This window comes from Hoplias malabaricus, chromosome X1 (assembly GCF_029633855.1).
Source record: "Hoplias malabaricus isolate fHopMal1 chromosome X1, fHopMal1.hap1, whole genome shotgun sequence".
NCBI lineage: Eukaryota > Metazoa > Chordata > Actinopteri > Characiformes > Erythrinidae > Hoplias > Hoplias malabaricus.
In genome coordinates, this window is record NC_089818.1 from 4,944,370 (window position 1) to 4,970,930 (window position 26,561).

At 43.1% G+C, this 26,561-nt stretch overlaps 1 protein-coding gene across 1 annotated transcript in view; it reads right to left on the reverse strand.

The window, feature by feature from the left end:
• The window catches only part of LOC136675860 (zinc finger SWIM domain-containing protein 5-like), a 52,455-nt gene extending 28,710 nt beyond the window's left edge, over window positions 1-23,745 (reverse strand). The window contains exon 1 of the mRNA XM_066652643.1: window positions 23,222-23,745. Coding sequence (XP_066508740.1) covers window positions 23,222-23,741 — 520 coding nt within the window. The 5' untranslated portion in view covers window positions 23,742-23,745. The remainder of the gene's footprint in view (window positions 1-23,221) is intronic.
• Between the last annotated feature and the right edge of the window lie 2,816 nt (window positions 23,746-26,561).

The following is a 26,561-nucleotide window of genomic DNA, read 5'->3' on the forward strand; positions in this document are numbered from 1 at the left end:
CCCCCTCGCCCCCCTTTTGTTCTCCGCGGGGCTTGTCTAGGCCCGGGGCAGAGGCCTGGCCCGCTATTGTGGGCCACAAAGAGCCAGCAGCAGAGAACAGGCGTCAGCTTGGAGGCAGGGGCTTGGACCACTGCCTTCAGTGAGCATAGGAGAGGAGAGAGATGGCAAGGACACGGGAGCCAATCACCCGCAGATATCTACTGCTGGGGAGAAACGAGATACTTTTTCTTAGCAATGAAGCGAAAAATGGCGCACACTGATTTAATATTCTACAGTGAACAAAGGCAAACTTGCATCTTAGGTTGGTGTACAACTGATAAGAGATGGAATGAAAGCTCAACCTCATTCCTTCTGTTCTGTACTTGTTTCTTACAGCTTATTTCTCTCCTACACACAGCTCTGGTGTCTTTCATTCACACTGCTCCATTTTCCTTCTTCTTAATCTGGGACACTTTGATGTCAACACTGAAATGCTGGATTTTGTTGGAAGACACTGGGTGAGTTCGAGATAGCCTACAGACAAAGTTGGATGGTGCTTGAATATATGACACATCGAGGGGCTCACTAAAGCAACAGTGCACATAGTTTCATTTCAACAAAGTATATTTCCAAAGCTAGCAGATGACTTAGCCATACAAACGTCTGTGAGAATGTTGAGCCAGGTTGGTAACACTGGGCTTCCGTTAATTATTAGATACATAAACGTCAAAACACCAGAGCAAAGCTTCATACCTTGCCTGATCAATTGTATTTAGAGTATTTATAATTATATATATATATATATTTTAAATTGGCCAACCCATAGCTTTAACCAGCTGGATGTTGTAGTTTCTAAAGCAGCTTTTCATAAGCTCCTTTAAGCCACTTCTCATACGCATCAAAAACAAAATAGAAAAGTCTATTATTGTCACAGCACAGATGTGTCCTTCATCCATTTGTCACTGCTAGTGTGACCACTGCTAGCCCCCCCTCCTCCTACAAAAGTGCTAATAAATTCCAAAAAATGCCCCAAAGCATCATAATTGGGCTTCCCTTTTTATCTAATAAAGTCAGCAGAGCAGGACAAAGCTGCTTCATTTCACCCAAACGCATGTGTGCAGATGGTCGCCATGCATTGTGCATAATGGCTGATGTCACTTCTCCGTCAACAAAGTGTAGAAGGGAATACATTCACTGAGGGCCTCATTGTCATCTCTCCATTTCTGCCAGTCAAGTGTAAGACACCACAGCGGACTATATTCTAACCACACGGCATGAAACTGTAAAGAGACAGGTAATCTTTGGAGTTCTAGTTGTAAAAGAGGTAAATTAATATTTAAAAAAAGGCTAAGTATATATAAGACTGCCTTAAGTCTCCCATTCACACCCCCACATGTGCATGCATACAGAATAATGGGAAATGCTCTATAAACAATACGACACAATGCACCTTTGCAGGGCTCTGTGTACAAAGAAAGGCCTGTTGCCAGACAGCCATTCATCCAAACGGCCCTGAAGCGCTCCAAAGAGCGGCTCACCAATAACAGCCTCTCTCTACGGCAAGCCGTGAGGGACACACAAGGTCGCAGCTTTAAGTGGGCCAGTGTTTGCCCGATTTGTACAATATAGGGCACCATTCCTAAGCAATGCAACAGAATAAAATGAAGCTGGCAACAAACAGTGCATATTTAATGAAGAACCATAACGTATGTTTGAAACAACAGTAAAAAGGCAAATAAATCGATAAATAAAAAGGTTAGCGAAATGGCTCATTGATACACACTCCACGGTACACATTTATAGCAGCAAACTACGCCTGGCAATCTAGCCAAACAATTCAGCCCAACAACTCTGTATTCTCCCCCAAAAAAAGCTTTGACAATGCACAAATTACACCTCGTTTAAGCTTTATGAGGCTGCAGCTGCTATAAGTGCCTGGACACTGATACAAGGGCTTAAAAAACAGCCTTCGATAGCCTCTGGCCTCGGCATTCGAGTAGCTTTTGGACTGTTAGGGCCCAATTCACAATGGACGCTTGATTACCAAGTACGATTCACGCTCCTTAGAGTGTCAAAAGGAAAAGGCCATCTGAAAGTCACTTAAACACAAATTATGCAGATTTAAGTGCTGCTTTTAGTAAGCAGGGACAGTGGCATGAATATTCATACACCCAACCTGAGCACAGCTGGGGAGGGCCAAGAAAGAGAGGTGTAAGTGGTGGCCAGTGAACCCTGCAAGGGTCTGAACAGGACACAGTATCATCTTACAAGCGGTGAGAGATACAGAGTGGACACAGCAAACAGGGGAAAATGGCAGAACAATGCAGCTGTCCGCGAAAACAGCTGCTTTGGCCACAGAGTAAAGCACTGTTGGAGCAGCATTAGTTTTACTAAATGAGGTTGTAGAATGTAATTTGTGGGATTTGACAGGCAGATTGGTTCCGGATAAAGTATCTTTTTAATTTCCTCACATTAAACGAGATAGCTGGGACTGTACAGTACACCCAAGAATAACACACACATCATCTGTGTATATTTTTAAGAACTTTTCTAATTCTATTAATGGAACTCCAGGCTTAGGCAATTACAGAAGGCAATCTGCCCCATAACTATTACTTTTTGACAGTAAAATCAACAACAAAAGAATGCTTAAACAGAGCGCAAAAGGAAAGTGTTCCTTCAGTAACCACCTCAAAACGCACTTCATTTCCAACGTCAAGGTTGTTGGCATCCCAAAGCTCAGCATGGCACTGAAAAACAAAAGCTTGGGCGCTGCCAGCTGGCTGTGGCAAAGCTCATCACAGCAGTGCTGTCCAGCTCCCATTACCCCGTCTGATGATTGGACAAGGCTAAATCACTAGGTACAGGAGAAATTGTTTGGAGAAACTGCTGTAGGACTCTGCTAAACCTTGGACTCCAGAGATGGAAAAGGGAAAAGAAAGTGTTTTGCTGTTTCACTCAGTCGTGAAGGTGAGGTATAAACAGGAAGGAGGAGGCTGCTGCCCCTCACTGGCTGCTGCACTGCCACCGATCTGGATGAAAAGTGAAATGTGTGTGGTGTGTTTTTTTTTTTCTCCACTGCCTCAAGATTAGAGGACTCAGCAGGGCCTGGCAAGGCTTTAGGCAAACAGTGGGCACTCCAGCAGCAACAAACTTGCACGCAAACACACACACACACCCGGCCTGACCCATTAGCTCATGTGCCGTGAGGGAGGATGGAATTCTACACACAAGAGCTAGAGTGCTGCAGGGCCGGGCTTTGGGGTTTCCTGTTACAGCCGAGTGGAGGAGTCGACTGACAGCGGTGCAACACACACACACACACACACACACCCCAACATGATTACTTTCCACTTGCAACACAACTCCATAGGACAAGAAAAGAATATACAATGTTTTGAAGCAAGATGGCCATAATGGCCTCCAGTTTCTACAGGGAAGTGTGCACCGCTTTATCGAACAGAACTTCTAATTACAATGTGACCTGTTGCCAAAATTCAAAGTGGTCTTTTAAAGTACATTCACGACTGTGTGTTCAGCAGATAAAAGTGAGTAAACTTCCTGTGATACACAGTCAGTCTGACAGAACGCGATACTCTACAGTAAGTATAGTGAGACATACGAATTCTGCATGTCTTGTTGCAACACAGAATATACCATTGTTTGTCACACTGAGGTGACTCGGAAACATGAGAGCACTGTGACTAGGCAAAAGATATTCATTTATCTGATTACTGATAGTGTCAGCGATAGCTGTGACTCCAAAGAGTCCCAGCCGAGGTGTTGAGACTATCCCCTCCGTCCACTGGAACAGCATGCTGAGAGGGGGTCCCGGGACAGCGGGAGGTTTCTGCCAAAGCCCACCGCAGACGGGCAGGGGGCTAGGGGTCCAGGGAGACCCCCCTACCAAGGGCCACGTGCCAAGCATAATGACCACAAACCGCTGCCATGGCATTGCAGGACAGCAGGAGGCCAGCGTGTGAGTGTGCGTGTGTGTATGTGTGCGCACGTGTGTGTGTGTGTGCGTATGGCTGTCCAATGGAATGCATTACTCAAATTCCACAGGCACACTGCCTCCCTCACCACGGCAACAAAGGGAAGAGTGTGCAGACTTTGCAGAGATGGGGAGAGAGGGAGAGAGAGAGAGAGAGAGAGAGTGTGTGTGTGTGTGTGTGTGTTGGGGAGAGGAGGAGGGAGAAAGACATCAATGGAGGAGACTGGGCATGGTGCCAAACATCCAACATTTACAATAGCACAGAGACACAGATAGAGAGAGAGAGAGAGAGACAGACAGAGAGAGAGAGAGAGACAGACAGACAGACAGACAGACAGACAGAGAGAGAGACAGACAGAGAGAGAGAGAGAGACAGACAGAGAGACAGCCGCAATACAATTACAGAAGGTGTGAATGATCCTTTCTTGGGGACGCGCGAGTGTGGACATCAAATATTATCCACAAAGGAAGTCAACATGAAGAGAGGAGCATGAGGATAAAAGGAAAAGAGAAAGAGGAAGGAAAAAGAAAAAATATTTTGGCATCAAGGGAAAGACAAAAGTCACTGCCCAGTGTATTATAAAAAACCCATGATGGCATAACATTAGAGCATTTAGATCAGACAGAACAGGTGTTCTCCAGTGGTTTCCATGATGTTAATAATTCCATGGGTTAGGTTTATTTTCTTCCCCTAATAAACCATCATCACATCTCTAAAAACAACAACTACACATGGGGATGTGACTGGTTAGGTCTTATTTGGGGTTCTCTGCCTTAGATTACTTGATTATAAATAAAACTTAACTAATCACATCAGGTCTGGTACATGTCAAAAACAGCTTGCAACGGCTGAAATGTTTTCCTCAGGAAACAGCTAGAAACAAGTATGACCCATAGCAAAGAAGTCCCTCCCCCTTCCCCAAGCCTTTCCTCCTATCCAGGTGCACAGTAATAAGCCCATCCATCGTTTCCTATATAACTAGACAAAAATGGAGCAGCTTAAAGATGGTCCTGCCTGGCCAAACTCATCCAACACTGGGGCTAACTGCCTCCCGCAGCTGTGTGACTAGCACAGGCTCCGTCTCTCCTTTTTCTCCCTCTCTCTCTCTCTTTCTCTCTCTCGCTCTCTTAAGCCTGGCTGAACAGGGCATCATTAGCATGGCCTCAGAGCTGGCTGGAGCTGTGCCGCACGGCCAGCTGACCTGACAAAAGCAGGGCATCCCCCCAGAGCCCGCCCCCACACTGCTGCAGGCCTACAACAGCCAGGTTAGAAGCTGCAAGCTCCGAAACACTGCCCCTATTGCCGAAGCTAAATCAGACCAGACCACATTTACACCTGCAGACCGTCCAGAATAAAATCAGAATAGGAACTTTAAATAAATCTTTTGAGGCTAGGAAACTTAAATAGACTTGGTTAGGTCAGGATACGTCAGGTAGATGAGAGCACAGAAATCTCAGAAATCCAATGCCCATCTTATTTAAGAATATTTTTAAATTGTGAATGGACTTGGGCAAGTATGTGATAACTTCTACTGTATCTTTTAAACCTCTGTACGTCCATGATTTTATTTTTCAAAGTGCTAGCGACACCTGCGCACTGTGTGTTAAACAGACCCATTATTAGCAAGGCTTAGCTGTGCTATGCAGATCATTAGCTCCGGTCCCTTAGAAAATGCGAACAGTGCTGGAGAGTTATAGCCGCAGTGCTGAGCTTTGCCCCAGCAGGACGAGAGCATCAGTCTTCGTTGAAATGCCGATTGCGTGTCCTTGAACGCCCGGTGTGCGTTACAGATGGTGTATCTATGGATTTTTGAACAATAATCACTGAGGGCAGAACATAATTTGACCTTTTAAGTCATTTGTGTGGGGCATTTGAGCAGGTAGGTAACCTTGCACATCCTGACCTTGTACCAACTGATCTGTATCCTCACTGGAATCCAGAAAGCGTTTACACGAAAACCCCCACGCCCTAAAGGAAATCACGTGCTGGCATCAAAATGGCTTACTTACGATATATCGGACATTGTTGTGCGGTACAAAAAAAATACCTAACATAGCTAATCACAAAGCCAGGAGCCTGTACTTGTGTCTATGTTTAAAAAAAATAGTTTCCATAGACTTTTAATACAGCAGGGCCCTGTCCAAACATAAACAAGACCTGGCAGAACTGGACAGTCTACAATGGCAAAATGTAAAGCAGGAAAAAAGCAGAGGATGTGTGTAACTGTGGTGCAATTCAGTGTGTGTGTGTGTGTGCACGCACGCAATGATGTTCCTCATTTGCGTGGCTCTCTCTTAAGTTGCCTCAGGACGAGGGAAGGTTTTAATCAGCATGTGAAGGCAGATCCATCAGATATGCTAATCAGAGATCTTACCTGAACAAATACCCTGAAGAGCAGTCTCATCCATCTTAATTGGGAGAGGCCTCGTTAATAATGCAGGGACAGAGGCTTGGGAAAGGGATATTAATAGAGGGATGGTGGGGGATGGGGTGGGGTGCGTTTTTTTTTTTCCCAGTCTTATCATCACACGCAGACCGGAATTCAACTAACATTTGTCAATGAGAAACGAGACGAACCTTTGTGTCCAAAAGGTGTTAGTCAGGTAGCTTAGCACTGTAGCCCAGCCTGTCCTGCAGCATAGCAGGAACCATAACTGGGCATCGCGATAACATTTTATCATGATTTACATTTTTTTAAGCAGTCCGCAGGGTGTTTACGTGAATATCGGCAGGAAATAAAAACACTGACACACAGGCAGCTGTCATTACGAGGAGAGCAGGATCCGTTGTTTTAACTGAAGCTTGGATAATGCTTATTATTAACGGTGAGATTGCGTATTGATACCCAGCTGTATCCAAGATTAACGTATAACCCTACTGTACAGGCCTTACCTTCATACCTTAGTTGACTCATAAGCAATTACACAGCTCCAGGAAAAAGCCTGACATCTGTAATTCACGGTACTTCATCAATGCAAAAATTGGCAACACAATAGTCTAGAGTCAAGCATGACTTTTGGCAAGAGAGAACCAAAGATAATTATCCCTGATTATGTTCTGAACCGGTTCTGCATTGGGCCAACAGACTGGAACACAATCTTTTCTAAGAGGAGCAAGAGAGGGAGAGCTTTGAAGACGAGCATAAAGACTGGAGCACAAAGAGGCTTCTAGGTTGTCAGCAGTGGGGAATGGACAGGCAGGCGTCTATTGTGCCACTCGGCCGACTTCAAAGCCGGGGTGTGTGTTTATGACACATGCAGTGTGTTTGAATTGGGCTGAACTCCGCGAGACAGGAGCACCCGAGGGAAAGGAGGGAAAACCCCAGCAACACACACACACACACAAAAATTCTACCATGTAAAAGAGAGGATTATGTACAAGAGAGAAAGAATGAAAAGAGATATCTGCGTCCTTCGGTATCGTTCTTACTTTTGCTTTGAGTCTGTCTTTGGGGTTTTGGGTCTGCAGGCATGAATGAGCAATTCTGTAACAGAGATGGTTTTAAGAAGTGGGAGGAACGCCACTGTCTGTGGAGCCAATGGGTTATTTTTTTGGAGTATTTCTTGACAGCGGAACATGAGGAATTTAGCTCAGAAGCCAAAAAAAGTTTCTGTTCGCGACTGGCCCCTAAGGTCAAGAGCAAAGGACGGGACAATTGAAGGGTTCTGATGACACGGTCTGCTGACTGGCTGGCCAGCCTTGGGGAGTTTCCAGCATAGCGCTTTCGCAATAACATTTGTAGTGCCGACCTCATCGACTTACACATCAGACCGAGCTCTACATAATGGAAGGCACTGTTCGTTTTTTTTTTCCAACATAGGTAAGCCAGGTGCGATCATACTAGCATCACTGTTAGAAGCTTTAAAACTGAGGTGGAGCCTGGGATCTTAGTTTAGAAATTAGCTGCAAACATGATCAAGAAATTAACTGATTCATCTGAAAGTTGGTGGTCTGCTGCAGGCTAATCCCCATCACAGCGAACCATGAGTTATAACAGCATTAAGTTCAAACATTCATTAATTTTCTCTAACCCCTTCATCCTGGTGAGTGTTGCAGTGGGTCCATTGCCCACACTAAATCACCGGGTACAAAGCAGGAACACACGCATCCATCACATGGCATCATAAACTCACCCAGTCACACAAAGACGGACAGACATATACACAAGAGTGGGCGAGTTCACACAGCTGATTCACCTACCAACATGTGTTTTTGAACTGTGGGTGAAAACCAGAGCAGTTGACTGCAATGGCTGTAGTTACTTAGCTAAGACAAAGAAGGTCAATTTGATTTAATTTTGAATACATTTGATCAAAACATACAATACCTTACAAAATGTATTCAGCTAATTTTTTAACTCTGGTTCTCTCATACATACACACACACAGGGTGGGCCATTGATATGGATACACCTTAATACAATGGGAATGGTTGGTGATATTAACTTCCTGTTTGTGGCACATTAGTATATGGGAGGGGGGAAACTTTTCTAGATGGGTGGGGACCATGGCAGCCATTTTGAAGTCAGCCATTTTGAATCCAACTTTTGTTTTTTGTTTTTTTTCATCCCAATGGGAAGAGGGACATGTGACACATCAAACTCATTGAGAATTTAACAAGTAAAACAATGGTGTGCTTGGTTTTAACGTAACTTTATTGTTTCATGAGTTATTTACAAGTTTCTGACCACTTACAAAATGTGTTCAAAGTGCTGCCCATTGTGTTGGATTGTCAATGCAACCCTCTTCTCCCACTGTTCACACACTGATAGCAACACCGCAGGAGAAATGCTAGCACAGGCTTCCAGTATCCAGAGAGAGAGAGAGAGAGAGAGAGAGAGAGAGAGAGAGAGAGAGAGAGAGAGAGAGAGAACGGTGGGTATTTAAACCCTGTAATCTGGAAGCTCCAAAGAGACAACTGCTTCTTATATCTTTCATAACTGGTTTCTATATGTTATTTTTCAAGTGTGTTGAATATTTTTGGGCAACACTGCCCCCAAACTGACTGATCATGCAACTAAACAAAAGCGACTGACTCATCTGAAACTACGACACAGGTGATGAGCCACAAAATGACCTCAAAGGAAGCAGTTGCTGCTATAAGAACAAGAATTGAGACTGGCTTCCTGTGCAGGCATCGTTCTTCATGAAAACTACACAGAGTGAACGCCCACCTGGTCATGATATGATTCAACAACATGGCACATGCAGCGTTAAGTGCGATGATAAGACCGGGCCTGTTCTATGTTTATGACTGTGTAAATGTACACACGTCAGAGACTTCTAAAACAATGACTCAGCTATTAACTCGCAGTTTGCCACAAAACCTGACAGCCCCTACCCACCCTACATCACAGTGAGAAACATTCTTAATAAGTATGTTTTACTAAAAGCTTGTTGCTTTTTAAAGGATTGTAATTGTATTATTACTATATATATATATATTATCCCTATAGAGTCCTAGGGTTATGACACCCTAAGCCTTAATTAATAACTGCAAAAATACATCTTTAAAACTTATGAAGTATGTAATACATGTTGAATAACACAGTTGAAAAATTCTAATGTTTCTTTCATTAAATTTGATTGTCTGTTTTCATTTAGGACAATATACATTTCTACATGGTGATATCTAAATATCGGTACCATGCCAAATTTTATTTCAGGTGAGCTTTAATTCATAGGCTATAGCCTATTTGTTACTCTGATCTGGGGCTACACCCAAGCCATCAAAACTGCATCCAAGCCTGGACGACTCATTCTCTGCATAGACGAGCACGCTTAAGGCCTTTCTTTCTCCCTGTTGGGCCTGGAATAGTAATGAGAGATCGAGACTCCAATCAAACTGAATTATCCCAGAAAGGCCTCTTCAATCACTCACTGATTTATCCTGCTGACGTTCTCGTTCTCTCTAACCTGCTTTCTCTTTCCTCAAATGAAGGGGGAAGTGTATGTGCGTGTGTATTTTATATATATATATATATATATATATATATAAATACACAGACAGAGAGAAAGAAAGTGGTCATGAATATTCCTTAAAAATCACTCTTCATAGAAAACCTTTGGAAGCAAATGGACACCTGTTTCCAGGCTGCAGAGAGCCGTCCAGCGATGAGGAGAGGCCATGAACGCTGGCTTTCATTAGGCAGCCTTTGTGCTTTCCCATCACAGCCACAATGATCCACCATTTACGGCTGATGAAAACAAATTGTGCGCCGGGTGCTTCAATACAAGCAGCAGATTGGCCAGCTCTGAGCGCAAAGCCTCCACAAACCCATTACTGCATAATATCTTTAGAATGGTAATACTTTTTAGAGGAAGCGAATGTTGAACTGCAGCCGCCACGACAATATCTGCAGTCAATGTCGGGGCCTACACTTGAGCAATTAGGACCACACAGGCAAACGAGACAAGTGGGTAAGTGCTAAAGTTGCTGGGCGTCCCGTATCAACACTGGGGTTATACCGTCCTTCTGAGTGTTAAAGACCCCTTCTGATCTTCAAATCTGAAAAGGTTTGATTTGACAAGGATTTTGTTTGGATTTGCTTTTAACAAACAGGTAGAGGTGGACAATAGGGCAAAAAAATGTCATAAAACAAAACTTATTTTAACATTTTTACACACACTACTACCCCAGAACCCTAATCATAATATTTAGATTGTAAACATAATCCTCTGTTAATCATCTTTTGATATTAGCCCATTCTGGTTACACTCCCCTAGTTGACAGCAATGCAAAACATGATAGACTAGCCTGCTTTTACTGCAGCGTTTTTGTCTGTGGCATACAGCCCCATCATAATGCAACACACGTGCCTTTCAAACCAAACTGCAAGACCTTTGTTACATAAAGAACAGGGAAAAAAATTTAAGGCTGATGGGCCTTTCTGAAGGAATCAGATCAGATAATGTTTAATTGCGGCTTTCATGGGTTGCACCTTAATGCCATTGTAGCGGGTTGGGTTTATCCTGAAGATAAGCCAGTGCACTTTCAACACTGATTTACACTTTGACGCCAGCGCTGCTTCTTTTCTGCTGCCGCAGCAAAAATAAAAGTGCTTAGTGCTCCCTGCTTCTGGGGAGAAATTATACGAGGGAGAAAATCTGAATTTAAAATCTAAAAAGACTACACAGAAAAGTCAATGCGGGATTGAGGAAGTTGAAGGGGGCTGCTTTTCACCCAGGGTGTCTTGTATGTACTTAGGGCAGCCAAGACACAGGAAAGAGGACGCATTCAGAATCTTAAATCTAACTTACTCCTTGTCTGAGCAGAGCTCGGAGCAGGTAGTATTGTATTTAGGAGAACTGTGCTTTTGACCACAATGTGAGGGTATGTTTAAAGAAATAAGTGCTAAACGGGGCTAACTTTTTCATAGGGTATTATTGCATGCCTAAGCCTCTCTTAGGAACCTAAATTCAAGCATGCAATTCTAAAAACAGAGATGGGAAACTGATCCTAGATTGGAGAACCCAGTTTAAAGTTTATGGTGAGGTGCTTTAAAAGGACTCTTGGTACTTTAAGTAAAATGAAGACTACTTTAAAGATCAATTATGAAAGTGCTAATACAGGACAGTCTGTGTACTGTAGTCAGTATCATGTTTCATGACCCAAGGGGAACTGTTTTCAGCTCTGCAAGACACTATTGCCTTTGACTGTCGATGAATGTTACAGTGTCAGAGCCCAAACACACAGGTTTATTCATGATCTTAAGAAATCTACATGGTTTAAGGGGATTAAGTCTTGCAGGTTGCTCAGGGCTAAACTGGTGAAATATAGGCTTCCCAATCTTGTCCGCTACTTTAGCTTTGTTGCTCAATATCAGAAGAAAAGAAGCAAAACTTCAGACGTTAAATGCGACCTGGTTGGAGCAATGAAACTGTGCAAATTCCCCTCCCCTTCTCCACAGAAGCAGCTCAAGCCTCTGTGGACTCTCCTCCTCTCCTGCAGGCCCACAATGGCTGCCCCCCTGTGCTTTTTTCAAACTGATCCTGTTACACCATGACCGCGAGCACAATCCCCCCCTCCCCAACCCCTTCATTCGAAAGCACACATTTCACCCCCCAAAAGCCTATACAAGAGCATGTCGCATTCATCACATTGTTTTCATCTCTACACGTCACTCCTGTGCTGGCCCTTGGTAAAAGTCAGGTGAAGATGACTCGGAAACACAACTTCACGCGTACTGGGGAGTGATGCCGAGAGTAAAAGAAGATAAAAAGACTGTACAACATGTATTACGTCCAGTATGAAGACACAAAGCACCAAGCGAGTCAATTGATTACTGCAAAGGCATTGTGGCTCCCATGCAGCACAACTGGGGTTAAAAGCACTAAAGCTATTATCTTCATTATTTTGTTTAAAGGGGGAAACACAGATTGTGGTCCCTCCGCACTGTTTGTGCAGGACATGGTGAATTACAGTTCCAGACTGTGTCTGATTTTTGGATTGGACGGGGGATGTGAGAAGAGATGTAATGTAGTTGTATCAGAAGGAACTATAAACATCAGATCGAGAAAAATAATGCAATTTACACACTATAAAAGAAGTGAAAAGGAGTGAATGTGTGTACCCCAGACCTACACCCTCACGGACGCTGCCCACATTAATCAAGCTGTAGAAACAGGCGGGTGGATGCATGTATGAATTGGAAGCAGGGGAAGCCCCCTCTCAGTGTGTTTGTATGTCTGCTGCTGCACTGACGTGTTGACTGTCAGCCCCACAGTCATGGAGGCCTAGAAGACTAATGAGGTGTTTCTTCCTCCCTCACACTCTCTTACACCCATCCCCCTCTAGCTGGTTATTTACTCTACCCTCCATATTTTAGTTCATTTGTTCTCAAACCCTCTCAGTCTTCCCTTTCTCTTAATTCTATCTGTATCCATCTCCTTCTCCCCCTCTTTCCCTGCAGTCATCTGGTCCTGGGTTTACGAGAGAGAGAGAGAGAGAGAGAGAGAGAGAGAGAGAGAGAGAGGAGAGAGAGAGAGAGAGGCAAGTGTCTAGTGGGTTGTATCAGCATAGGGCCTTCATTAGGCCACAGTGAAAAGAAAAGAGCCCGCTAGGCATGACGTGAGGGACACAGACACCCAGATAAAGGACCGCTGAAATTTATAGTGTTTAGACATAGACAATAAGACGATATAATTCTTCTGATAAATCACACCACAGTGTTTCTTCTATGTAAATTAACAGCTGCATGGAGCATAAAAACTTATTTAAGCCCATTTCAGAGAGCCTACAAACAACAGTGTACTAAACTGCATAATAACAACAAGCTGACTTATGTATTCTTCACTAATTCTTTGATTATTTAAATTATAAATTGTGTACAAACTAGAATACAGCACACCAATAAATAAATAAACAAACAAACAAATAAATAACAAGCAGGCCACAATGCTAACCGGGCTAATACCAAGCTCAGCTTTATCAATATTTCATACAGAATCTCCCTTTAATGTGGAGAAAGGGGGGCTGCCGCTGACCTCTCTATGTAGGAAGGGGTACAAATACGCTGGTGCCTCATGAATAGGCTTTTCATTATTTAGAAGCTGTACATTTCTGCTCCTCTCATATGCAAGCAATGACGGATGTAGGGAGCAGCGATGAAAGACTTAAACCTAATCTGCTGTAATAGGGGGATGTGGACCATCTGCATCAGACGCATGTGTGCGCATACAAACACAGAATCTGGATAAGCATTCACCAGCAATGCTAGTAGCAGTGGTTACTCTAGGGTCTGTAGCATCGCTAGTATACAGTCTTCCTAAGCATCAAAAGGTTATAATCTGACCACAGAATCTTCCAAGAATCAAGGGAATTTTGGTTTGTTGTCATAAATAAATGAATCCCATAGTGAAAATTATAAATGTACAGTAACTGAAAAGCAATCACCATTTTGTTTTATGTTTTATGTAATATTTCACTGAACTTTCTATTCTTTTCTGAAATACTGTCTGTGGTAAACAACTCTAGAAGCTAGAACTGTGAATAAGGTTGAAAAATGCTGAAAGATAGGACCAAACTTGGCAGAGGTAGTGGAGGAACCTCTGAAATAGAGGTTCATTTTCCTTCCACAAAGAAAATCTTGTAGAACAGTCACCTCATGCGTCTCAGCTGTAAACCGCACGAGACAGTGAGTCACCAGAACAATCAGAAATCACTAAGAAAAAACACCAAAGTGTTAAGTCAGAAAACGAAAACCTATTACCGAGACAAAACTTTATTGACACAATTAAAACAGTTCTTTACATCAGCTCATCTCAACGGAGACCATGATATGGGTGTTGACACGTGTCATTGGCAAGTAAACCTGATAAACAGCTAAAGACAAGCATATAATGAATGGTGAATCTCCGCGAGCACTGTTATACTCAAGCGACGGCGTACTTTTATACCAAGGAGAACAGGAGGTGTTGTGACTAAATGAATCACTGAAGTGTACATTTGATTAACAGACTATTCAAAAGAATCGGGTCTGTTTTTCCATCATTGCTCCACAGAGTCGTCGCCTGTGCTCCTTTTCAAAGAATGGGCCTCAGAGGTTGTGCTGCTAATGTGCATTTACCTCTGGGTGGAGATATATGTTTACGTTCAGCAAAGCCCAGACTGGCTGTCGCATTCGAGTATATGAGCAGGTAGCTTCGAAGGGCAAATGGCTCATTCTCTTGGGGAGGGAAAAGAAAAAAAAAAAAAGTCTCCACACCCAAACAAAAGACACCTCCATTAGCACTGTGAAGGCATCAGAAGGAGGGATCTTACAGGCTTTAAGGCCGAACACTTGAAAGCTCATCAAAGTGCCAGACATTCTAAGGTCCACTTGAAACAAATAATTCAGTGTGGAATAATGAATGCAGCACGTTGAGGAAGAGGACTTTCAGTTTAGCTACCGATGTAGAAAAACAAAGAAATATGAATGTGTGCGAGAGTGTGTGTGTGTGTGTGTGTGTGACCTCGCTCCATATTCATAAAATCTTATTTATTCTTAGTCTGGGGAAGCAAGGCCTAATCACAATTAGTGGACTCTCTTAATTAAATCACATGTGCCCTTAACACTTAACCAGTTGCCTTTACACGTCAGTTAGCAAGCCAACTGGACCATGTTTTCAGCTCTTTAAATATTCATGAAAGGGAAGCCCTTCACCATCTGTGTGTAAACGCCAGTGCAGAGCTACACAGCCTGCTACATGTCAAAAAGAGATCCAAGGGGGAAAAAAAATGTTGAGATGTTTCTAAAGGAATACAACAGTGTTTATTTTCAACTTAAATGCTCTTTCGGACTCTGTACTCAAAACATGTCCTTCTAATTCATACAGGAACAAAACAAAAATGTACAATAGAGACTTCAAACGTGTTTACAATGGAGGCCAATGGGCAGCTGCTGAAGTATCTTCCCATTGGCTTTTGTTCTGAGCATGTTTTCCCTGGTAACGAAGCTGATAGGTATTCTGTTGTCTTCTTTTAATAATCTATGTGCCAGTCCTCAAGAAAACACTCTGGTTCTTTCTGTGGCTTGATATCTTTTCAAATCTTTTTAATAAGGCACATAGACAGTGGAAGCGAACGCCCAAGCCTTGCCAGCAGCGTCCAGTGCTGAAATCGCAGCAAGGCTACTCCACGAGGCCAGATTAAAAACATGTAGAATGAGGCCTAAAGCGGCAGTGTTCAATTTGCATAGAGGTTTGCACATTGCTGACTGCCATTGACTGGGGCCCTTTTTCCCCTTCTTTTGCCTTCTGGCAGGATATTTGACCCCATCTCCAGCGAGCATTATCCTTCCTCCCTCAGTCCAGACTGAGAAAATTAAGTTTCCATGTGAACTGGCCGCAGAAAAAAAAAAAAGAAGAAAAAACCCGCACACAAAATCTCAGCTGGATGAAAGGGGCTGCTGTGGGGGAGGGCGGTGCTTTGGAGCTGCTTGAGTTTCCTGCGCTCCTCAGTTTAGTGTTACAGCCGCAGATGGACGGCCTTTTCTCCTCCTTGGCTCATTCGGGCCAAATCGGAGTTCTAGCCTGCCTCTGTTCTCAGCCAGTCTCTATTCCATCCATCCATACCATCTCTTTTCCAGTTTCCACAGGAACCTCTGATCTCTGCTGATCAATACACTGCCTATATAGCAAACTGATATTAGGGTTGTAGTTATTCTCAGCATCAATGATTTTGTATTCTTTGCATTAATAATTAACTGAAATATAACTAATTTTTATGTGAAATTGTTTTGAAAAAAAAAAAAAAACAGCCCAAAATACACCATGAATACGCAGTATCTTGGTGTCAGTTTAAAAAAAAAAGAAAAACCCAGCCCACTCCCTCGCTCTGTACACCTTTTATGACACTCATTAAGCACATATTAGCAGTACTCATTAATGAAGCTCAAATAATGCAGTATATAAAAACATATTCAATGTTATGTTGGCCATACTTCCTAGCATTTCCTTCATACCCCGACTCTTCCTCATTTCCCTTTCCATTGCTTGTTTGCTGTGCTCCGGTTCAGCTGGTTTGCCTTCCTATTTTCTCCCTTTTTTGTTTCCTTGGAATTCTCCTGCATTTGTTATGCAATTACAACCAAATGTGCTCCTATTAGGGGCTTGCCTGGAGGCCCCCTCTTCAGAAAGGGCCTCTAAGTAGCCGCAAGTCCTGACAATGACACCCAAACAGAGGGGAACCATGCAGCGGAAAAAGAGAGCAAAGGAGAAAAAAGGAGAAACAGTCACACTGTAGTTTAACCCTTAGAAGTCACATCTGTGTGTGTATGGCATAATTCGATACCAGATACTCCTGACTTCTTGTTTTTATTTGAACAAATGAGTACATTATGTTGAAAGAGCAGATTAAATTTTACAATGGTTTGAATTTCCAGAAATGTTTTTTTTTAAGTCACCCCCACCCCCCATCAAAACCAATCACACACCTGAAGATACTAAATGTAAATGGAAGTAAATATAAATGATATAAAGTGTGGAACTAATTACATTTGAATAGTAAAGAAACAAAAAACAGCAGTATTCTCAGCTTCTAAGCATTGAATAGCTCTGAAACATGCATGACTCCAAAAGCCTTGTGTGCTATTTCCATGGCATAAAAACATAAAAGTTCCATTACTGCTCAGCCACAGGGATGTTTTTGCGTAATCATCAACCGGTGCACAAAGATCAAAGAGAAAAGGGCTTCTGTGGGAAGTTTAATAAGTAAAACTCTTGACCTGTGAAGGACGAAATATACAGGTGTGCATATGTGTGTACATACGTTTTCATTACTACAGTTCCACATAAAGCCCAGATAAGAAGCAGCACTGAGAGATGTATAAACCAGCTGCACGTGGAGCTATAGCTAGCAGCAAATACGCATTGGATGATATGATAAGAAATGTTCATGACATTATATACCAAAGACTATACAGTTTAGACATTGTGTCTGATAAGCATTTACAGCCACTCAGTTTGTTTCACTGCATATATGGCATATTGATCCTGAGGGAAAATTCACAAGGTAGTGTCACAGTCACACAGCTCCAGGGTTCTGTCGGTTGTGGGTTCAAGTCCCACTCCGGGTGTGTTCTCCCTGTGTCGGCGTGGGTTTCCTCCGGGTAACTGTCTGTGAGGAGTGTGGTGTGTTCTCCCTGTGTCGGCGTGGGTTTCCTCCGGGTGACTGTCTGTGAGGAATGTGGTGTGTTCTTCCTGTGTCGGCGTGGGTTTCCTCCGGGTGACTGTCTGTGAGGAATGTGGTGTGTTCTCCCTGTGTCTGTGTGGGTTTCCTCCGGGTGACTGTCTGTGAGGAGTGTGGTGTGTTCTCCCTGTGTCTCCGTGGGTTTCCTCCGGGTGACTGTCTGTGAGGAATGTGGTGTGTTCTCCCTGTGTCGGCGTGGGTTTCCTCCAGGTGACTGTCTGTGAGGAGTGTGGTGTGTTCTCCCTGTGTCGGCGTGGGTTTCCTCTGGGTGCTCCAGTTTCCTCCCACGGTTAAAAACACACATTGGTAGGTGGATTGGTGACTCAAATTGTCCAAATTGTGTGAGTGAATGTGTGAGTGTGTGTTGTCCTGTGAATGACTGGCACCCCCTCCAGGGTGTGGTCTTGCCTTGTGCCCAGGGATTCCGGGTAGGCTCCAGACCCATCGTTACCCTGAACTGGATAAGCAGTAACAGATAATGAATAAATGAATGAATGAATGAATTAAATGCATGGGAGTGGGTATGTTGATGTATATATTTAATATTTTCCTACAGCTATCTTGCCTTGCAGGTACCTTTACTGAAACATGAGAATTTATAAAAATGTCTTAATCAGGGCATAGCTTCCCATGGAAAAGCACAGCATAACTGATTGGCCAGAAGCCCACACATTAACAGCCTTGTCTGAGCATGTATGGTCAATGCTGTAGGCAGAACAATACAGAAAAAAAATTGGGCACCGTCTTTATTTTTTCACTTTTTCTATGTATTGCTTCAATATAAAACTGGTGAAATATCCGAAAGTTCCTTTTTGTTCAAGCAGCAAGTCTTTTTCTTCCTACTTTTCTCCACTGATGTTGTGCTGATGAGGCTCCCCCGCTTCCAAATTAATTTCCTTCCTTTGATAAAAGACTTGGAGGAAGACAAAGTGTTTAATGACCGTGTCCTTCAAAACGGACTCCTAATAAGTGCAAAAAAAGATGATTTGTTTAACTGATTTTCATTGAGACTTGAAGGCGAAGAATTAATTACCTTGATTAAACATTGTCAGTGTGGGCACCGAAAGACAGGAGTGGAATTAGCGGTCCCTTGTTGAACTTGTATGGGGCTGGATGAGATGTGTCCCGATTACAAAGACAAAAAAATGACGCCGATGCTCAAACCTGAACCAGTGCTAAAACGGACCAGTGACATCACAATTAAATGAGTTACGATGTCGATATTAATATGCAAGTTTCCAATTTTGGAGAATCATCTTTGCGGTCTGCTCACATTAAAGTGAAACGTTATTGAACACAAAATAATATGGTAATATTTTTACATTCTCTTTTCACTTCTGCATCAAAGAGCTATCATATCATAGCGCAAATTCAGCAAAAACATGCCATATATTTGTGCATATCGTTACACCCTTACCACAAAAACCCAACACCCTCCAGTCTCAAACAAACTGGTTCCACTGTGTCTCTTTCAAAAGTCATTTTCAGTAAAATCTGTCCCATAAAGAAGCTCAGAAGTAGCTGTGGGTTGTTTGGAGGGAGGGGCACATGAAAAAACTGTGCCCTGCTATAGAAGATCAAACTATCAGTGAATTATGTTGTTTTCAGTGTCTCTTCTAAAAGTAATTCTTTCTATTACAAACTTAGCATAATATTGCTGACTTCTTTAAAGAAAGAGGTCTTTATACGTTTAATTTGCAAATAAATGCCTTTGAAATTAAAACTAATAAATATGGGCAAAATGACGGGGGTACGGACTGAAAAGTTACTGCTCTCAACCACACCCACCGCCCAAAACGTGGCAACCGCTGAAGATGAAATACAGCTCCAGTCATTCCTAAAGAAACCACTAACACCAAAAGCGTCTGTCAAAATCCAAAGATTGAGAAAGAGATATTTACAATGATGAGAGGTGGTGTTGCAGTCTTAGAAGATTTGACTCATGATGAAGATGTCCCACGCAAATGGCACAAAACAAAGCGCCAACTAAAAATGTTCTCATGTCCAGGCTTACCAGAGGCCAATTAAATAAAACAACAAATATTTTTCTTAAGCTAATGACATATGGAATAAAATTACTTAGCTAAGCTAAAAGGCATCCTTAAGTACGGTTTTCTTAACCCCTCTTACTTAAAAGTTACATGCTGGTCCTGCTTGATGCAATTCTCAAAATCAGACATAAAATCTAAAACATTTTTTGCTTTGTTCCTCATGCCATATCCTCTAAAGCATTTCAGAAAGAATCTAGACTCATAAGAACCATTGCAAAACTATTTCTGGTTCCCTAAAAAACTTTTCTCTGGCTTTCAGTGCTGCTACTTTTGTAAAGGCAAACTTTTGGACATTTAAAGAACCTCTAAAATTGTAGGTTTCTTTAAAATGTATACGTCAAAAATTACAAGAACATTCCAGGAGCATTTATTTTTAACTTACAGGTAAATAAAGTCAACAAACAAAAGCATCCAAGTGGCCAAATGCTAGAATTCATGTCTAACACTGGTCTCCGGGCCACCACTGTAGGCTTCATAAAGACACCCCAACGCAGCTTTGTGCTCTTAACAACCCTTTGCCCAACACCTCCTCCCCTCTTTGAGAACAAGGAGGGGTTTCTACAGCTGGGTAACAAAGCGTGACCCAATAATCCTCAGGCCTAACTCAAAGCTGGAACCTCCTCTCCAAGGACTTTATAAGACTCGGGCATAGGGGGGGAGGGGAACGATACAAACACAAACTAGAATTAATTATTCTAATTAAGACACTAACCCCATCAATGGCAGACAGGAAAGCAGTCCTCTGTGCACTAATGCAAAATGGTCCGATATATCGTTCACAGCGATATACTGGTTATACAACATTCAGAGCTGTTACCAAACAACAAAACTATAGTTAGATATCACTCACTGGCTGTGAGCTTTTGAATTACAATAAAGTGTATGAAGCAAAACCAATTTCCCTGTACTTTTACTTATTCCAATCAAAACCAACAGTGAAGGGCTGGTGCTGATGTGTGTCTCAGACTGTGACATTTCACACAATGCATAAAATCAAAAGCATAACACTGAGTTACTACCTTTACTGCAATTTTCAGCAAATCAATGATAAGATTACGTATATAATTTACCATAGTGACTGCATTAATATCCAGCGTGCCGAGCTCTGAGGAGCTGCTTGCTTGCTGGAAGCTCCTGGCATGCGTGTGAGGCTCAGTGAAGTGAAGTAAAGTTGGCTTCCTTGAACTGAGTGGAGTGTGAAACCCTGGGCTTGCATAGCAGTGAAGGCGTTAAAGATCAGAGTAAGGACTTTCTGCACCTCATTTGCAGTTTCTTTGTGACTACCAGGTTCAAAGAGAGGAAGCCCAGACACGAAGCAGCGAGAGAACGATAAAAACAAGTAACTAAGTCTAGTGTGAGCTGGTGTTTGGCTCAGCTAATGCTGAAAGGACAGGAGAAAAAAGGGAAAAAAAAAAAAAAAACACATCTTCAGATCCACTCCATCATTTGAGATGCACTCTGACCGACCAGTATAAACCATCCCCTGGGGAAATCCTTCCCAACACCAATCACTGTCTCTGTTTAAAATTATAATGCACAAAACTGACCACACTTCAGCGGACACAGCCGAATCACAGCTGCATTAGCTCATGCTACACTGCACTGCAACACCGTTGTCAAAGCCCAGCATAATAACCCTTTCTGTGAAGCCACCATTCACCCAGGCTGACTACACGAAAAACAGCGATAGGAGTCTGCTACTGTTTTCTCATGGAAACAGAGTAAACACCGAAGGTTAAAAATTTACAAGACTAGGCTGTCTTCATTCTGTTAAAATCATACATTATGGTCAGCTACCGACTGTTCTAAACCTTATGAGCAGACACACCGCTGTCCTTCCTAAAAACTGCACATTCATATATCGAAAGGCATATCCAGTTCCAAAGCGAGTACTGACAAACCCAACGTACAGTTTGCTTTTAAAGCAAACGGCTGACTCCCTCATAACAGAAACCTTGTTAAATAAATGCCAGTGTTATTTCATCACAGACAAACATATCACATTCCCCTGTATGCGTGCCTTTTAATGGAACACAGTCGATATTTGTACGAATAAACTATCTGTGGCTTTCATTATTGAGTTAGGTCTATGGCATGCTCTCACCTGGCCTCCTAGCACTTGAGTTTAATAGGGATTTGGTGGATCCCATAATGACTTCTTCAAGAAATGAAAACGCACACTAAAGCAGAGCTCAACACAAAGGTGCTTTTTGTTTCCTTATCAAAGTGACTGCTCTTGTAAATTCATCGAACTTTGCCAGCAACGTGAACGCCACGGGCCCTCTCCTATCATAATAAGCCCGATGCATGATCTGTATTGGCAGTAAATGAGGTCTTTCACTTGTTTTAGTCTTCTCTGCCCATGGTGAAATGAATTTACCATCATTTGCTAAGAATTTCCTTCCTCCAACTGGCCGTTGTCTTAACAATTCACACTCTTCTGAGGCAATGGACAAGCATTTTACGTTGAATGGGGCATAGAAACAAACAACAAGCTTCAAACCTCCACCAACGATTCATTTCTTCAACCTACACGACTTGTCTTTAAAACCAGAGGTGTCGAAATGGACTTTCTGTGGTGTTTCTTTGTTCAAACGCAGATTTTATAATCTATATGAGAGGCTCTCCTACTGCTCTGATTGATCATCCTGAAGAGGGGGAGGGAGCAGGAGCTATTGTGTATTAACGTTAGAAGAGCCACACAACGACGATTTTAACCGAAACCAAGCCGTTTTCCTCCAGGTCTGTGGTCGATTTTCGATATAAACCCAAACCCTTGGGTCACTAAGTGTCTGTATGTGTGCTTTCTCCGACCTGGTTGAAATAGACAGGCGTCCTTTGTCCCGACCAAGCAAGCAAATAAACAAAAGCCATGAGATTTGGACTCAAGCGGATTAGCCTACACTTCATTACAATGAGAGATCCAATAAAAAAACACGCATCGTAACGAACGCGACGATACAAAACCAAGTAAATAAGACCCAACTTCGATGGTGTGTCGACCCACGGTGCAGTAAGAGACTCACAATAGAGGTCTGGACCGACAAGGTTGTTTTTTTTCCCTACGTCTCTTAAGCCTGAGAGCAGAGGAGAGAGAGAAAACCCTGCGCCCCGACTGTGAAATGGTCTAAGTTTTTAAAATCATGTTTTCAGTGTGTTTTCGTAAAGAATTGTTGTCTCTTTTGAGCGAACTGAGCAGAAAAAATAGCCGTAAATGGGGTCCTCCACGGGCGAGGTAACGTAAGCCCCCCTTTTAATCTTTAAAACCCTCCTCTGAGGGAAACTGCGCTAGCACTCAAAGCTAAAACGCAAAGGCAAAACGGAGAAAAGGGAATTCAACTCTTCTAGCGGGTAAAAGGGGGAATAAACGTGTCTGAGATGGTCTATTCCTGATTTCTGACATAACCCGGTGTAGTTTGGTTGAGAATAAACGTTAGAAAAAGTTCCACCGTTTCCATACGGAGCGAAGTGACCGTTAGACCGCATTTTACCCAAATAAAACGACGTTCGTCAAGTTTCCCAACTCACCGACTTGAAGTACATTATCCACACAGCCGCTTTCCAAAAGACGGATTCCTCGCCGAAAAGGGAGTCCATCTCCAGCGGCTCCGTTCCCAGTGTTGCCTGCGGTGCTCGACGTCCCCCCTCCGGGAGCTGTAGTCGAGCCGGAGCCGGCGGAGGAGGCGGCACTGGAGCCGGTCGCGGGAGCGTCCTCGCCCGCGGCACGGCACTGGAACGACGAATACATGCATATCTCCCTCTCATTCCGCGGGAAGGACCAGTAGACGATACGGCGTTGCACGGGCTCCGGAATCCGCTCGAAGCGCTCCTCCACCCGTTCGAAGGCCCACTTCTCCGCCACGGCCTTGGCGGCACAGTCCAGCAGAGACTCGGGGCAGCGCGTGCGGGAGCTGGCGAAGCCCGGACCCGGCCCCGGACCTGGGCCCCTGGGAGCCGGCCGCAGACAGGGCCGTTTGCTGGCCGGCGGCGAGGCGAGGAGCTGGAGCGGTAGCGGCGGCGGCGGCAGATCTCCGCGTCCCTCCGCCATGACAACGCGAATAAACACTACTGACGCGAAGAGGCTACAAAACGAGAGAGGAGAAAAAAGGAGGAGGAGAGACACTCGCGAATGAATCGTGATTCTGAGCCGATTCGTTTCAGAACCGATGCATAGAGCCGATTCAGTAGTTCAAATGAGTCAAATCCAGAAAGTTCTTAGGCGTTTTTTTTTATAGAAAAAACATACACAATGTAGTCTTTCGTTAATATAATATAACTTATTGGCATTTGATTAATAATCTAAGGGATGGAGAGCACGTTTTTCGGACAGGAAACATATTAGAAATCTTATAACAAACCATCACAATTTAACCTCGATATAACACTTGATACCACAGCTATAACGAATCAGGGACAGCTATTTTAACATTTTTACATATATTTTGTCTTTGACTCGACTTGCTTTTCTTGCATTTGCATTGCACATCTGACAAAAGGCTTGTCTTTAAATTATCTGGGATTAATCAAATTTATTCGCAAGATACGAAAATTACATGTTTTAAACTAATTATGAACATCAAATTTTACTTCCTTTACGCAGAAGAATTATATATATTTATAATAAAAAAAAAACCTGACCTGCCTTTGTGGAGGTTAAACTCACGGAACTCAACCGTAAACACATTGCGGATGGGAAACCATCTGAATCAATTCACCATTGAATCAGACACCTGATTCATATGAATCGTTTCAGTAAACCCGAGTAGAAGTTCCCATCACGTCTGCTACGTCACCACCAATAACAAACGCTCGTGAACCAATCCCCGAGGTGATGCACGCGCGTGCGAGAGCGCGTGCGTTTGTGTAGGACCATTCGACTCTTCTCGCGAGAATCGAGGAGAACTTGTGATTTACTGCCCGTAAGAAGAACACCAGATAATCTTTACTGTAGACAAAGAAAAATACACGGTGACCAAAAGTTTGTAGACACCTGCCCACTTCACCTGTCCAATTGAAAGGGATTCAGCCATAAGAATATTAGCGAGGTCAGGTGCTGATGGTTGGCTAGTTCTGGATCACAAAAAGCCACTCCAGCTCCTCTCAGAAGTATTGGAAGTTCCAGTGCTCCACGGCCTACTGCTGGGCGATTTTATCACCCCCTGTCCCACACCTTCAACTTTCAGAAAGTCTTATTTCATTTGATGATGTTTTTGTTCATGTTTTACGAGCCAGGGGTTGCACAGTTGAATATCTGTGTCCACTGTGGATGCAACTTAAAATAGCTAACCTCACTCATTATTAAGAGTGTCGTGTATTGTGTAGGTATAAATGTTATGTAGTATAGCGCTATTAAAGGGACACGCATGCATCAGGCATGTGCCACACAACCATAAATTATCCTACCATTACTTTTATTATTATTTTTGATTTTCAGAACAGTGTATTTATGAGCAGGAGCAAATTGGAACACTCAGTTACTAGTATCTCCAATACCTGAACCCACCATTTGTGTTTTTACCATCCTCGAGAGGCATTCAAATCCAGTGAATTGCAAATTAGGGTTTACACGCTCCCCTTTTAAATCATTCAAAAAAGTCAATAAACATTTTCCAATGACCTCAATAGCAGTCACGCTGAACGTAGCTGAAACTGTCTGCCATTTTGTCTAGCTGTTAAGCTGCTGTTAGCATGTGAAAAGTCAATTCAGTTCCTATGCTATCCATGTATACCAAGCACATTGTACTTTTAAACAATACAGTGGGCAGCTTGGGACGGCTGAAGTCGACGTATTGAGCAATGCCACTGAAGGAAGAGCTACAGAATATCACTTTATGAGCTTAATAAATTGTGCAGGATGCTGTGGGCTGCCTTGCAATGTTACATCACTAATGCATTTCATGGAGCCCACACAGTTTTGTGCATAAACAGCTTAATGACAAAAATGAAGTGGTTTTCAGGGTACTGTTAGATAATATTGATGTCTGTGTATTGATCATTGATCTCACGCTGAATTTCTTTGCCCTGGGGCCACAGACGTCTATATGTTGATGGTCAAGCACTCAAAGATAGATGACCAAACTCTTGTCAGTCCTAAAGGTAATGCAAATTAAGTTTGAAATGGCAAAAAAAATGGCTGACCATTAACATACAACTGGAAACACACAGGGGAGTCATAATAACAGAGAGTTTTGGGGCTGTACAGTTTTTGACATTATGACCTAAGCTGAAAGCCTGAGAGTGAAATATACTGTTCAACACCACCCTCCAGTTAGATTTCTTTGCAAAACACCAATTCCCTTCATCTCCTTGTTTGATCTGGACTATTTATTTGTGTTAGGATGGTTTTAGGGGACACCCCTGGAGCTCAGCATTCAGCTGTTTCAGATACACTTAGAAGTTCTTTTCAATCTTTCTCTCTCTTGGTTACGAATCCATAATAGACACACATACACACACACACACACAAGCGCAAGAGTGTGAGGGCCTCTCACCTCATGGCCCTTGGCAGACAGTGAGAGACCCTCCTGCCGGCCCATCGTTGTCCTGCCTTTCTTCTTCAGCTTCTCACAGCCCCTCAGCCAGTGAGCTGCTTTTTTCTCAGCCTGTTGAGATGGTTTCACCTCATTGTCCCCTTGAAAAAAGCAGGGAGGGGATCTTTAAAGCTTCCTCTGGACCTTTGAAGACTCTGAGCTTCGAAGTCCAGCTGGGAGTGGGGCGAGAGATGTGAAAAGAGGTTCTCTCTCTCTCCTCCTCTCTCCGAATCTCAGTCAGTCTGTCTGTCTGTCTCTCTTTCTCTGTTTCGGGTCTCTTTTTCACCAGCCTGGGTGGCCTCTGTCATGACTGTCTTTTCCTCGCCAGACTGGAGCAA